The sequence below is a fragment of the Labrus bergylta genome, chromosome 14 (assembly GCF_963930695.1).
Source record: "Labrus bergylta chromosome 14, fLabBer1.1, whole genome shotgun sequence".
Lineage (NCBI taxonomy): Eukaryota > Metazoa > Chordata > Actinopteri > Labriformes > Labridae > Labrus > Labrus bergylta.
The window spans coordinates 12,498,930-12,515,499 of record NC_089208.1 but is presented as its reverse complement, the minus strand read 5'-3'; the positions used below and the strand labels follow the sequence as shown (position 1 = coordinate 12,515,499).

The following is a 16,570-nucleotide window of genomic DNA, read 5'->3' as shown; positions in this document are numbered from 1 at the left end:
AGAGAAAACTTAATTCATATAATTTGGGCCTTAAGAAAAAGCCCATAACATAATATATCCACAAGTTGTCATCATTTTTGCTACAAAAAATTTGCACGAATTGAACTTCATGGAAATTTTGATCTTTCAGTAATTTTGACCTTTTGGGGTCTTAAATTTTTATTTCAGCTGTTTTAAAAATAGATTTGGTTACCATTTAAAGCAACTATTCCAAGTTAAAGATAACAGATAGTAAAGAGGAAGAAAGCCATCACACTTGGAGAACTGTTGCCTACCTACAGCCCAGATGGTCGACCTTTCTCCTAATTTGTAAAAACTAAACTCAGTTGGTTCCATTCAAACAGTTTAAAAGAACCCGTGTGAACCAGGCAATAATACCAGTCATCATCTTACTCCAGACAAAGAACAACAAGGAAAACAGCACAATCTTTTCAAAGATGCCACCTTTGTCTTTATTATTCAAATGGTTGGGTTAATACAGACTCTGTAGTTCAGAGGGCGTCAGTGAGTTGATGTGAACACATCTTTCATATACACCAAGTTGGGTGACTGCAAATAATGAGTTGTAGTTGAAAGTTACACAGAATAAAGAAAAATGTCTCTGTAAAGCTGGCCTGATGGGGGCTTTATTTCTAATTTAAAAAAAACAAACATCTGTAGTGTGAAATAATTTTCATTTTTTTAGATATGATACATTTCTTTAGATTTACAAAAGTGCAAAAAGATCATATTCAGATCTCCTAAATATAAGCCATGGCGCGTGGGATTCAAACAGCTGCATTTCATTTCCTTCTTGGACCTCAGTGCCATCTGTCCAGCTACACAGGTAGAGGATGTAATGATTATGGCACACATCTTTTGGTCCATTCATAGACAAACAGACATTGTTTTCCCTAAATGCTTAAACAGGTCGTCGTGTGGATATACAATGTGCACTGCAGTGTAGCCCTCCCACCCACCCAGTGTCACACCCTCCCCTCCTCAGTCATGTTGTTCGGTTGGAAGTCATACATCATGGCAAAACTGGACCTGACTGTACAAGGGTCCGAGGTCAGAGATCACAGGAAGTAATCTGGGGTGCGGCGAGTGACATGTGGCTCTCCTCTGCGGGGGGCGGGATCAAACTGCAAGCTGGTAGAAGAAGAAATAATAAGAAAAAATTAGATTTCTTCACTAATCTCTTTTAAGGCATACATGTTTCATGCCTAGATATCTGCATTGTTTCAAATAATGAATACATATCACCAACTTAAAACTTTAATCATGCAGCCTTTCGATTCACTTACAATGAATATTTCAGGGTATCGTCTAGTTCCATGATAGCTGCCTGGTTGCCACAGCGGTAGCAGTAGTTGGGAGCACTAAATATTGTCACTACATTCCTCTCATGGCACCAGTTGTAACCCTGGAAGAAGCAGATCGTCACTCATCAGAGATTTCTTATTCAACAAAATAAAGCTAATTTAAAGTTAAAACCTGATAGATAATGTTAATGTTGCTGATAGAACTGTTCATTCTGTTGTTTTCTGTCACGGTGATGGAAGAGATTCACTTTGTAAGGTTCCAAACCCCAGGCTAAAGCAGAAGATGTTAAGTAATTCTGCATATATACAGACACCCACCTCCATAACCAGCTGGTGGGCACGGGACACCAGTGTGAGGCGGTTGGCGTGGTTGAAAGTCTCGGAGATGTCCTGGCCAAAGGTGTAGCCGGCTCCTCGAGGGGAGATGCCCCAGCCACCTCGGTCATCAGGGTCTGACCATAGCAGGTCACACATGGGACCCTGCAGAGGACAAAGATGGAAAGAATGAGTACAGCTCTGCTACTGAGTCCTCCATCACATTGCTTTCACTAGACTACTTTATGAACAAAGACTTTTTCAAGGTGGTGGTTTCAGGTAGCAGGTAGAATTCTTTCTTTTTCAAAGTAAACATAAAATCAAGCATGTGTTTACCTCATGTGGTACTTCCTGTAAACGGTCCAGTGCTCTGATGTGATCCAAAGTATCTATGGACGGTGACAGGCCTCCATGGAGGCAGAAAATCTGAAGGATCACGGAGAAAAAAAATCTCAGTTCAGTTAAAAAAAAAACATAACATTCTCCACAGCGGCCGTATAAAATCAAACACATTTTTCCCGAAACTCTTATGGTCACAGGTTGTTTAAATAATGTTCAGTAGTTGCTCAGCCTGTATTAATCAGATCTATTCTCACCTGAGAGTCTACCAAGGCAGTGAGGGGCAAATAGTCGAACAGGTCTGTGAAGTACTTCCAAACATTGGCGTTTCCATATTTCCGTAGGCACTCGTCATAGAAGCCGTACACTTGTGTGATCTGTCTGCTCTCGTGGTTCCCTCTAAGGATTGTGATACGCTCACGAAAGCGTACCTGAAGCATGAGCAAAGAAAAGGCTGTTAGTCAATCTTTTTTTCTTGAGAGACACTGCGTATTAAATTCTAGTTTTGGGATAAATTCAATGTGTATGGACTTTTGAAAAAGGACTTACTTTAAGTGCTACTAATAAAGTGACGGTTTCTACAGAGTAGTACCCTCTGTCTACGTAGTCTCCCATAAACAAATAGTTTGTGTCTGGAGATTTCCCTCCGATCTTAAACAGCTCCATGAGATCGTGGAACTGGCCGTGCACGTCCCCACACACTGTCACCGGACATCTCACCTCCTGGACATTTGACTCTTTGGTCAGGATCTCCTTTGCCTGCAGAAAAAAAAAAAAAAAGACCCGTTAGATTGTAGTTCATGCCACAAAAAAAAAAAAAAACAGAGAAGTGTGACATGAAATGGCTTGAGGAGAGACGAACACCGCACATGGAATTAAAACGTGTCAAAAGTCAGCGTTCCACAGTTTATATGTAGCTACCACTTGACTGAGTTGAGTTGATTGAAATGCAGGATAAAGCCACATGATCCCGTCATGTCAGGAGATGCAAGTTATAATATTCTATTTCTCTCTTTGTTTTCTATCATTATTCCAAGAAAAGTTTCATACCAACAAAACTACATTCAAATGCTGCACAGTGACAACAACACAACCCCCACCATGATCTTTCCAAGAAAATAAGCCCTTCCTCTGTGTGTGTGTTTGTGTGTGTGTCTAGCTTCCTGTGGGCCTGCTTTGCGGTCTGCTCTGATTGCACAGCTTCAGTTCGTAGAATCAAGGAGCGGTATGCTCAAGAAGTGGAGAACAGAATGTAAAAAGGCTGCTGGTGTATTTGGAGGGAGGACTTTGTTTCCTCAGATTAATGCTGTAAATGGTTTTTAAGTTATAGCTTGGAGAGCTTTGGCAGCACAACAGTCAGACTCTACACCCAACCGTTAAAACTGTTACAAGTGATATTCTTGGACAGTTACCCAGAAGTTATGATGAGGTGGACTTCAAACTCTCTGCAGAAGCAAATGAGTCATTGTGTGCATCAGCCAAAGCAGGTACATCAAGGATACACTGAATCATTCTGCTTTAACTGTATAGTCGTTTTGTATCTGTTTTTATACCTTAAGGCTAAGCAAACATTGTGCCACATGATTAAAAAAAAAGGATTTGAATGACTATGCATCTGTTATGTGTACTTGTAATGTGTTGCTAGAGTACTCAATAAAAATAAACCTAAAAATAGTAGACAAACTCTTGGGTAGCACTCCAAACATTAAGTCTGGAGAGACCCACTACAAGGCCTATTCCTGGAGTCAGTCTGGCTTTGGCAGGCTGGTCAGACTGAGGGGTCAGTCAGCTGGATGAGCTCTTTTAAGGAGCTTTGAAGCCAACAAATCCTCAGGCTGAGGGAGAAATGCTCCGAGCTGAATGACCACCAGACATGTCTTAAGTGTGGAGAGAGAGAGAGAGAGAGAGAGAGGGAGAGACATCCGCAAACTCAGAAGAAGGTGAACAATTTAAAAAGCAAAAAGAACAAAAGTTAAGACTAACTTTTGGTAATTCATTTCACATGATTGTTTTCATATTGTGCTTCAAAAACCTGACGTCTCTCCACTAAGTGGGCTGGCCTTTTACCTATAGCTCCATTTTCAGCACGACTTATCTTTTCACGCTGTTGCTTTTCGACAACAAATGCGAGCAGCATGAGAAAAAGAGAGCCAACATTGACAGAGTGCTGATGTTGCCCAGTGGACCCTGGCAGATGGGACAGAGAGAGAGAGAGAGAGAGAGAGAGAGAGACAGAGTGACCAGGACTTGACTGCAGCGAGTCACAATGCTGACCTACATTACAAACAGACGCTCTCCACATGCCCACACAACCATGTGGCAGGAGGCCTTTCATGACAGATTGACCGGGGCATTCAATTCCCTCAACTAGACAGAATATTCTCCATGTCTCTATTAAAGTGGGACAGCACTATGTTTTCATCTCTCCCTTCTTATCAATCTAAATAAAATGGGAGAGGAAATAAACACCCATTTTAAGTGAGCAGGGTCAGTCTATCTTACATGGTCCTCCATATTCACTGTTGTACACCTTCACTTTAGCCTGGATTTAAATCATTGAACTGATGTCTGATTTAAATTGCAAAACAATAAAAAAAAAATCATCATAATGCCATACAGCCAAAAGTGAATGTTACCTTTCTAACAGTTCAAACCTCAATGCACTAAATCTACCATCATAAAAGATCTAAAAGATGCACTTAATCTGTGCATCTTCATGACAAGATCGAACCATCAAATGATGGTCATTTAACAACTTGTAGACGAAGACCAAACACATCCTGTACTACTTCTGCTGGTAATATAAAGAATCCTCTGATTTTACTTGACTTAACCTTTAGGACTCTTGGCTCTGTGGCTCTGTTGGTAGAGTCGGAAAGTTGGGGGTTCAATCCCCAGCTCCTGCAGCCACATGCTCGATGTGTCCTTGGGCAAGACACTTAAAACAATGTTGCTCCTGCTGCTTCATTAGCGGCGTGTGAATGTGTGGGTGTGACCTGTGGTGTAAAAGCACTTTGAGTAGTCGGAGGACTAGAAAAGTGCTATACAAACTCAAGTCCATTTACCATTTACCAAGAACCTTTAGAACAAGACATAAAACCTTTATTTAGACTTTTGCTTCCCTTTGTATTTAATCGTTATTTAAAAACTTGAAGTCTAGTACAGTCTCACTATCTGTCTCCACTGCTGGTCGATAAAAGTTGATTTCCAGACAATTCACTGCCTCAATTGCTTCAATTGTAATGAGTCACAAAAAAATATCCTTACAAAACTTTAATTTCACAAATACAACAAAACCAAACAAATGGAAATATGAAAGAAAACAGCATTACTAATATTACGCAACGTGATACACAAATCCCATGTGACATGCTGCTTATGCTACCATAACAACTTTTTCATAACTCCTAATGTAAGCTTGGGTTTGGTGCTGTGGGTGGCAGCCCAGCTGTGAATGGATAGGATGACGCCAGAGGTTACGTAATCACCTCGCCCAAAGTACAGGCCACACCTGTATCTTAAACGCCACAGAGAGGCAGAAGGGAGGGAACCTTGGGCCAGATTACAGCTCTGGCCGATACGTCAGACACCACACGCTCAACAAACTGCTTATCCGAGTGCTGAGAAGTGAAGTCAGCATTTTCCCGGCTGCCGCAATATAATCCCATTAAACGCAGCCAAGGGTCCACCAGGAGACGACTCAGGGCGAATTAAGCTTGACGACTAGACAAAAACTACAACCACAAAGAATGACCTCACTTAAGATGTACATTCAGAGTTAAGCATCTTACTGACAACAGCACTGTAATCTGTGTGAAAATCAGCACAGGCACATTGTGTCTGTGTTTGTCAGCAGTTTGCCGAGATGCATTCACCTTCCTTTCAGTCATTATGGTTGAGTTGTGTTCACAGAAATCACTGTATTGTTGCATATCTGCAGCATTGTGCTTGACGTTCTTTAAAACACTTTTATGATACTAGCATTGCACCATCTTGGGATCATGATTTTGCTGAATGAATCAGCGTTACATCTTTAGTTTGCTATATCAGATGTTAACAGTGAGAAAATAAAAGACCTTGGAGCGGCTTGTCTAAATGACAAATAAATAAATGGTGACCTCAGAAGACAAACATAGATATTTTTTGTTAGCTGCCCCGACTAACAGAAGACTTCAGCCCCAGTAAGTGGGGCATCTTTCCCAACAACTTATTACATCACTCTGACCCACATTAAATGAAGTCATGGGACATAAATATTGGCTACAAACTCAAATGTTAACAGTAAATGTCCAGCTGCACCATGACCTGCATCATGCTTATCACACTGTGTCTCATATGGGAATAAGAAGAGCACAGAAAAAAAAAAAAAACTATATCTGAATGGTTATGTAACCGTCCTTATTTCTGAACACAGTGGGGAAAAACCAAAGGTCATGAAAAGGATAAATCTGTCTTAGGAACAAGTTGCACATTAAATTGAATCTGCTCCTTGTTACCGACGGGAAATTTAAAGCAATTCTCAGTGAACAGAGCACCTTCTGCAGTGTCTTCAAAAACATGCCAACTAGATTAAACTCAAGATAAGATGGATGACATCACTAGTCTGTCAACAAATATCTGGAGCCTTAAGAAAGGAAGGATACTGCAATGCTGAGAACCAAAACAATCACATTAATAATGTTTTTTTTTTTTTTTTAAAACCTTATTTTCTCTCTGCACACCAAACAGCCTCTTCTACACTCTTTTCTGAGATCACTGGGAACCAGGCATAAAAAGGCTGAGGACAAATTACACAGCACATCTCATTCCTTCACACCCCCGTACATCCCAAAACGGAGACGGCTGCTCTCTGACTCACAAAGGAGTGTGTTATCCTGAGTCACACTCTGTGATCAGCTAGGCAGCAACGGCTTTTTGTTGTGCTAGTGATGCAACTCAAAAATCAATCATATCCTTTGCTATTTTTAAATCAGGAGGGATGTTGCGTGGCTGGTGAATAATATCAACAGAAGTCACAAAGGAATGTGAGGATAGGTGCAGGTAGACGGCAGTTATGAGCAGCTGAGCTCATGAGCCCTGATAATGATACGGCCTCAGCCTCGGGCTGAAGAAACTGTAGCGTTCCTTTTTCCTCTCCACTGCTTTTGACAGGAAACAGTGGCTGGAACAGCAACAGGAAAGAAAGACATTATATTTGGAATTGCTGCATCTGGTGGTCCTTGTTGATGTTTGGTGTTTCTATGTATTCTTATTACAATTGTCTAAATGGTTGTCCAGATTTGCTTTACAATCAAATTCAATGATATGTCGAAGAATGTCAATTTTAAAAGGTGGCTTATTGAAAAAATGTTAAACATGGTTTCTGCCATAATCCCCGACAGTTAGGTTCATGTCATCCAAAGCAGCGTCTTGTATTAGAAGACGTCACAAATGTACATCTTGAAACACTGACACACCACCGTGTCCTGCTCATGGGGTCCACAAGAGGCTCTTGAGAGACAGAGTAAGCTACAGGATTGAATAGCTCATTTCAAACGATTTAAAAAGACCATGTCTAGATGAGGAAAACTTAAAATAAAAAGAATGAATAACAATATGTAGAGTTTCATGATATCCTCTTGAAAAGCACTCTAAAGAGGGTTGTTGTTGGTCTAGTTGTTTCAGACTTTGCAGACCCAGAGCTGCACAAAAGAATGAAGCATCTGTCCATATGATGTCTCTAAAATCAACAAGGTTAAAGTCTCACTGAAAAAGTAGAATTCAAATGAAAACTTTCGAGCGACACCACTACAAACTGACATGTTTTGAACATTGGCCTACATCAGTGAGAGCCAGAGGTGACTGTTTCTGCAGCAACGGCCTCAACAGACCTTCAAGTGGGGCAGCAGCGCTTTATTGTGCCGTTTAAAGGAGTGTAGGACTCTCTTGGACGCAATTAACTGCAACAAATCTTAATCAAAAACACTATCGACCCTATCTGATTCTACAACAAATCAAATATTCAGCTAGTGGCCTGAGCAGGAAGTATGTTGAGGAAAGATTGAGGTTAAGCTCCAGCTTAGACTAGAGAAGTCAACAGAATCATTCAGTGATTGAGTTGGCAAAAACATGAAGGATGGGTTACTGAAAACATTGTACATGTTAAACATGTAGTTTATAAAATAGCATGAATAACACTTACAGTTACTTGGCTGAAAGGTGAACGCCACACTAACCTGTACAACTCTGTCTTTAAGCACGAAAATGACTGAATAAAAAGTTTAGACATGTAATGAGAAGCATTGTGCCATTACCCTTCTCTATTTGTTTGCATTAGCCTCTATGTTACTCTGTGGCGTGAGCACGGACATTATGTCAACAATTCTACCAAAACAAGGATAAACAAACCAGAAAAAACAGAGTGTAACGTGAATATTAACAGTTTACAAGTTACCTGTCCCGTGACGTGTCATGATGTGTGACCACTTAAGTCATAAAGTGTCATGTTAAAGATTGTAATTAACAACTTTATTGGCTAGTAAACAACTCAGTCAGAGTATTAAACATGTAAAAACAGGGGTCAGCCGTCCACGGCAACTTTCAGGAATTGGTGAAAAGGGCAGTGTAATCATGAAGTGGGTACACAGGCAGAAGATGCTACACAATAATTCACTTATTTGGCTTTTCTTTTTTTTCCCCCCCCCATCACAAAGTAAAGTTATTAACCTTTTCAGGACTTTTTCCCTTTCTTGTTGTCATGTTCCATACCAAAATGTAGCCTACCTTTACTGCCTATTTTTTACCTCAACAACATCCAGTGTACATTAATGAAGACCTCTGTCACATTGTCAAAGTTTACTGTGTAGTTGAATTGCTCAGTTATCTGAAAGAGATGCTACAGGTCACTCTGACAGACTGAAGGAGCTTGGCAGTAAATGTGCTATGTGACTTGAATTCACAGTATGGCTGACCCTGACTTGAATGTAAACCACCAGTTACCAACAGTATGGGATCCTTTTTTTTTTTTTTTTAACAATTTTAAGAATTTTCTGACAAAGATTGATTGAAATGCAAATGTTTTAAAGACAAACAGCCTCGCAATGTTTGTAAAATATAAGCCCCGCGCAGTGAAATGTACACTGTAGACGCCATTTTAAGAATGTCTGGAAGGCGTCGGTAAAGGAGGAGGGGGGGGAGATGGTGACAGTAAGTTGACGTTGAGAGTTTGAAATCTGTTAAATATCTCACCTTTTCACACAGTGCTTTAACTTGTCCCTCCGACAGCTGCTTGCACTCGTTGAGCTGCTCGATCCACTGATCTATCTCTTTCGTGAACGCCTTTTCGTCCATCTCTGCGCGTATTTTGGTTCGCTGCAGTTCGTTCGCCGACACGTTTGTTCGCCAACTTCGGCAAGGAGACGACCCCGCTTGTTCTCGACCTTTCCACGGCTCGCAGGGCGGCAACAGTAGGTGCTGCTGGCTCTCTAACTCTAAAGAAGCATGTAAGTGTCTCTGACTGCCAGGTCGCTATGATATCACTGAGTTGAAACTGAAAAGGAGGGAGTGAGGGACGTCAGTCGGTGATCCACCCTGAAGTTAGTTTACGTCAAGCTGTCTAGAAATAACACAACGCAGGTCCGGATGTGACCTTCACAATAAAACAATGCTTTAATATTCTTCTACCCAGAACAAATGTTTCGTTTGGTTTTCTAATTGATACGGGCAAAGTATCTTCAAACTTTATTTTAAACTGGTTTATAGCATTTGTATTGTTGTACATGTATCCTCATGGGGTTTTATGTAACTGAATGTTGTACATTGTAATCTGTTTGTTTACACAAAGGCCCAACTGGGGACACAAGTTGGAAATTAGCAATAAATACTCTTTATGCAGCACATCAGTTTCATGCTTTGTATTGAAATTATGTTAAATTGCATTGTCCCTATTAAATAAATAAATTCAAATTGGGAAAAAAAAATTGGTTTGTTTTCACCCATTTTTTTGAGAATTGGGACAAAACCATATTTTTGAAATGTTTTCTATCTATTATGCTGAGAAGATATATTTTTAAAAGATCAAAGCCTTGGCTATTAAATACTGTGATGGGCAAACCTCCCAGTGATTTATTTGTTCTAAAATACCATTTCCTGCAGCTCAGGATTTTTGTCAACTCAGTCAGACATAAAAATAGTCACAGTATTTTAAAATTAAACCTCAAGGAAATGTTCAATTTAAAAATAAAAACAAGATTATTCAATTAGCTGTATAATCTAAAAGTTTGGTTTCTTTTTATTCTACAAATAAATACCATTATAATGTTGCTCACCTACAATTTCTGTTGATTATAGGCTATGTTATTTGTCTTTCTGATAACAAGATTAAAATCAGTTTTAACACAAATAATACACGAGGTGGACCATAGCACTTCTTACTGACATAAAATTATTTTATGAATCATTGTGAACATAAATGTAATAATTATGATAGAAAAATACATCTGACATAAGCCTATCAAGGTCCAATTCAGGTATTTGGAGGTAACCTATCCTATTTGAAAACTTGTAAATGTATTAACAATATCACTGTGAGAGCTAAATACCCAATTTTCCAAGTAAAAAAAAAAACATTTGTGCATATTTTTGTTGTTTTGTTTTCAATATACTTGCATCCTGTTATGTCAGATTCACAGCTGGCAAAATACAAAAAAAATTGGGGTATACTTTTAAAACAATTATCTGTATTAGATACTTTACATATCTGAGAAATTAAGTTCCAAAATAAGTCTAGGTCTACAACAAATTAATAACTAAGCCAAACACCTCAAAATGGATGCAGGTTGTGCATCCAAATTCATTAATTCGCCTATGTGTTTATTATTACGACAGAAATAGATTTTAACAAAATTGCATTTTTTTTTTTTTTTTTGTAGGAATACATACAAAGCAGCCAAATACAAGCTGCAGTCTTGATTCTAAGTTAGGCCTACCGCCCTTCCAGATTCACTCAGTTTCCGGTCTCACTCTGTGAACGTTTGCAGCTTGACGCAGCAGCAGGGCCGCAATACTGGAGACCGATGACGGCAGGTCAGTCATTGGTCCGGAGCGCTGTTTCCTCTGCACTTGATTGGTTTGTAGTTTAACAAGAGATGAAACCACATCACACAGAATACATCATCGCTCTGTAGGAGCATGATGAGAATTTTATGGTGTAGCAATGATGTCATTGTTTGAAAAGAGAGCTCTCCTGCATTTGATAAACAAAGCAGAGACAACAGCTTACAGACTTCTAGACTAACTTCTTGACTTCAGACTTATTTGTGTCCATTATTTCGCCAATTGTTTAGTTAATGAGTGTATAATGTGTGTAGAAGCAAAAGTAATAATTTCCTTTAGGCCAACATAATGACTTAAATCCTGAGGTTTAACATTTATTACACAATTTGAAATAAAATATTGAAATTATGTTAAAGGAAGAGATTCGGCCCATGGTAGCAATGTGGAACAAGTGTCGTCTGTTAATCCAAAACCTGATACAGTTGATTTATCTACTGTTTACCTCCATTGTTGTCCACATTCCAAAGCCCATAAAAGTCCACATAGGCTAAATGCACCAATTAGTCATAATTGAAACGTTTTCTCAAAACTATTCTTCAAAATAAATCTCTATATTTGTGCATATTCTGGCTTTAATTATTCATGTATGCAGGTCGACTTGAGTTTATTTGAAAAGTTGCAAACCTTTTTTAATGACCAACAAAAACGCCTTCTTATTATCAGCCATTCTGTGTGCTGTACTGTTATCAAATGTCAAGTAGCCTACTAAAGGCCTTTTGACAACATGTTAGCCAGCTGTTGTGATGCTATAACTATTTTCAGATCAAACATCCTCTGCTTAAAATCAAATACTCATCATAATTTGCTGACTATAGTCTGTGTAGCACACACGGTGTAGACATGCTATCAGACTTCAATGGATTACCAAAACGTTTTGTTCTTTACTCAGCATGCTGCGGTATAAGTATAAATGTGCAATGCCTTTAGAAGTTTTCATATCAGTACTTTCAGAATGATAAAGGCGTGAGTAAAACTAAATAATACTGCAGACTAGTCCCATTTAGCACAAAACAGACTTTGAAAGCAGGATACACTGGTTGGAGTAAGAGTCACACCAATGAGACAGCTGTTCACATTTTAATCAGTACATAAAAGTTACGCCAAACTAGCATCACAATCAAAGTCACTGACTTATGCATTCATCTGGCTGACTTAGCACTAGCATTAGCCAGCGCTTTATGTTGCTATCCTGTCTCTTCCCATCTCTGTTTGTTTAACCAAAGCTGAGCATGTTATTGATCTCTCAATGTATTTAAATAATAAGAAAAGAAGTATTGTTCTCAAAGTGTCAAAAATACTTTTGTATTCAATACCATCTGGGTAATTTCATAAAAACAAAACAAAAAACCTGCACTTTAATCTCCCTGCACTGTGAAGACCAAAGAGAAAATAAAACTGTAATCTGTTTTCAACTGTCCCCCTTTGAGTCAGTGTTCCTTCAACAGTTACATCACCAGACATTTTGATTCATGCCTTTCAATATTCAAACCTCAAATGTCTACTTTGGAAAACTGTTGCAGCATATCAATCTGAAGTCATATATTCACATATTCAGTACAAACAAATGAGACATATTGAATTTGCATATCATGAAATGTGTTGCCTCTAATGAAGCTAAATGTCTACGTGTTTGAGAAGCAGGTCTCTAAAATAACAGAGTGTAAACAAGAATTTTCCCTCAGGGATTAATAAAATATTTAAGAATCTAAATCAAAAATCAAAGTCTTCAGCAACAGATCCCTCTCTGTAATGATTTTACTGAATAACTGGTTCTTTGTTTTGCCAACAGGCTACTGTAACTCTGTTTGTGTCCTGAGCTGAAGAGCTGTTAGGTCATATATGTTACTATAAAGGAACAATACACGTGAGATACTCAGTGTATGCCACAGTATATTTATATGTTTGTGACTCTGTCAAGTGTTTGTGTGAAAGATAAATACAAACACAACTAAAATACATTTGCGCCATTAATTCTGCCATTCAAATGCAGACCTCAGTCTCTGACACAAAAAGAGCACATCAAACAAAAGCAGGGATCAAAGACTGAATCTGTTCTCTCTTTCAGGGCTTCTCTGGGATGAATGGAGCTGAATACAAGTGTCAGGTTGATTAAAAATCCCCGTATCTATAATTAAAGCTGTTAGTTTCCTTTAAAAACACCATGGAACACCAGGACAGATGACAGTGAGCATGGCAGATTGTTACGCATTATGCTTAAATTAGACGAGAGGGAACTTTTTTTCTTTCTTTCTTTTTTTTTTTTTTTTTTTTTACCACTGTTTGCTTAAAGTCTATGAAAAGATAGATACTTTCAAAATTGTGCAGATTGTTAATAACTTGCAGACATGCTCTAGACAACATTGACTATGGGTGGCTGTGGCTCAGTCGGTAGCCTCTCAAATGAAAGGTTAGGGGTTTGATCCCCAACCCCTGCAGCCACATTTTGCATAGCAACCTCTGCCATCCATGTGTGAATGAGTGTGAATGTGTAGGTGTAAAAACCACTATGATTACAATTTACTATCATCAAACTGATTGAACAAGCTACACAAACTTTCAGAGAAGCTTACAAAGCTTGTGTGTGTTGTTGTAAAGACACATCTCTCAATCATTTCTCTATTGAAAATCATATTCAAACACACCAATTCGTTTTTTTTTGTTCTCCTGATATAGCCTCATCTGTAACAACAGATCATGTAATCACTCACATTTTGAGTGTTCTCCTTTATGATTGAAAATGTCTGTTTGCAGATTCACTATAAAAAACAGGATGCAGGTTTATTTTTTTAAATGAAGCAAAGCCATTTGCATCCTTTAAATAAAATAACACTCAACAAATATCTTGCTGTGTGACTCCTGATACGCCTTTCCTCCATCGAGTTTGGCGTCTCTTAAACAGTGACCCTGAAGCCCCTTTTAGCTCATGATAAGCATTCTCTGGATCGCCACTTTCCACATTAACATTTCATCAATCACTTCTCAGGCAGGCTCATCAGTCTTATTGTTGTGGCCCTGCTCTCACCTTCACTCCCTTCTCTACCTGACCAGCAGAGCAGGCAGGTGTCCAACCTTGCACACCCCAGCCGCTTATTCCCACTCCTTGTTTGTCTTTGTGAGGTTTGAAGCTAAAATCTAGCTGCAGGTTATAAAAGTTTAAAACAACCTCTGACACGTGTCTTTCATTAAATTGAGGCTATCTTGTTCACAAGGCAGTAAAGTAGTCAATTTTCAACTTTAACATGGCACATGTGACATCATGGGTCAAAGACAAACAATAAGAGTGGCAGCTTATTAATCACGTTTACTCACTTTAGGGCCTTGTTTTGGGTTCATTTGTCCTTGTTAAAGGAAATTTTGGACAAAGTTGTACATTTCATTTCTACAGGGAACCAAATAGGCTCCTGCAAGTCATCTGAGACTGAAAATGGCACAATCCTTCTCATGTGATTTCTACATTTTGTCTCCAACATTGTCTTGTTTGTGTCCACAGAGGTGTCCTTGAGGTTAGTGTGGCTTTGACCTTTCAGTCACTTAGCTGGTTGTTGCTTTCTCCAGAGTCAGGGGGAACTATAATGCGTTGTACTATAGGTCATAAATACAGCCTAAATACATGCACCTTTTTTCACGTACCAACCTTTGTGTTTGTTTGCTTCTGCTTCTGCTCTTAGTGATTCTGTTTTTCAAAATAACATATAGCTTTAAATATTTAGTCAGACAGCCAAATTTGCTATGATGATGCATTAAGAAAACCATGTGCAGCATATCCTTCCCTGTATTTAATAATCACGTATCCTTGTGCAAAGTTGGAATAGTTTATCTACTCAAGATTTGTTTTCTGCAGTGTCCTTTTATTTGTCAAATAATAATCTACACTTCAAAACAAAATGATACCTATGAGAACAAAGAATCATCATAAGACATTAAAGCCAGTGGCCAGTTGTTTAGCTTTCACTGTTTAAAGTTCGCTTGATTTATCCCGACTAAAACGTCAGAAACATGAAACACAATAGGGATATGTGTATAATAACCTTTACAAGCGATCTGAAGCTTTAGGATCAGGGCCCACACTGTAAGCAGATAATATTAAAAATGCATTGTATAGATTTGGATTTTAGAAAATGCATGTTTTAACAGTAACATAACACTTCCAACCTATGAAACTATTAACACCTAACATTACCAGCAATAACCAATGACTAAAAATACTCTATAGACATTTGACATCAGTCAACACATTGGTTAAATCATATAGCATTTGGTTTCATCCAACCGATCTGATTGTTTGTTTCTAGATATGGGAGTGATGACATGTTGACCATCATCACATAAAGAGGCAGGAAACACAATACACAAGCATAATCCAAAGCAACACAGCTCTCAGCAGCACAGTGGCAGCTTGGAGCCACCGTAGGCTGCAACATGGAGACACCAGGACACATGATGCTTTTATGACCACATAGCAAATGGCTGCAATTCACAAGTGGGCTTAAGTCTTTGTTTTGGAGTCTGTTCAAAGCTAACCGGGTACCTGCTGCTGTGGCTGCTGCTGCTGCTGATCAACATCTAAATTTAAATTCTCTGCATGTGCCAAAGGTGTTGTAATAAAAGCCCTTTTAATACCAGGACAGAAGATGCAGAGAATGAAATGGTTGAACAACACAGTCAGAGCTATGTGTTTGTCTGTTGTGTGACAGAGGACAGGAGCATGATAAATCGCTTGTTTTGGATAGTTGGGCGATGATCCTGTAGAAAAGTAGAATGGAGCCAGGAAAAAACAAGGGAGGGGGTGGGAAGCCCCTCCCTAATAACAGATACAACATTACATCAAGTCATGTGATAGTTACCCTCTGCAAAACCTTCAGAAGCTCCTAATGAAGGGAGAAAACAGAGATGGGGATTCATTTTACACTTAGATACAAAGAAGAGACAATAAAGTTTTAGATTTGAAAAATAAATGCAAAAGTTTGTAATATAGATATTTTTTGAATTTGAATAGGTACACACATACAACAAGTTAGCACTTTTGATCACTTTAGGAAAATGATGGAATTGCAGACATTTAAAGAGAAATCATTACAGACAAGGACTGTATACTAATGTAAAACATGTGGAGAACAATATGGCACATTATCATGTGCATAAAACAATATGTAGGGTATAGTCCTTCCTTTTAAAATATTTCAAATATGCCACCATCTTTGTCTTGGTGTTTTTCTTTTGGAGTAACTTGGTGACTCCTTACATGTCACCCTTAATGTAGATGCACAACAACAACAACAACAACAAAAAAGACAGAAAGAATCAGAGTAAACATCTCGGCCCCTATCTTTGTCTTTCCACCAATTAGCATCCAGTATTGTGTCTCCAGGATACCTGAAACCATGACAACAGCAGGTTACCGTTGCTATCTGTTAACTCCAGCTCCACCTGGTGGCGGCAAAGATGAAGTCCAGGTTGAACATTGACAGTAGATTGTTTATGAGTTCCACATTCACAAGTCATCCAAAAACATGACATCT

General features: G+C 38.8%; 1 protein-coding gene across 1 annotated transcript; it reads right to left on the bottom strand.

Annotated features, from left to right (window-relative positions):
- Positions 1–425: 425 nt before the first annotated feature.
- ppp2cab (protein phosphatase 2 catalytic subunit alpha b) lies at positions 426–9,530 on the bottom strand. The gene is made up of 7 exons (XM_020635596.3): positions 9,186–9,530; positions 2,508–2,717; positions 2,216–2,389; positions 1,956–2,045; positions 1,623–1,784; positions 1,287–1,405; positions 426–1,131 (listed from the first exon to the last, which is right to left on the bottom strand). The coding sequence occupies exons 1-7, from the start codon at positions 9,285–9,287 to the stop codon at positions 1,059–1,061; spliced, it is 930 nt and encodes a 309-aa protein (XP_020491252.1). The 5' UTR covers positions 9,288–9,530; the 3' UTR covers positions 426–1,058.
- Positions 9,531–16,570: the final 7,040 nt, after the last annotated feature.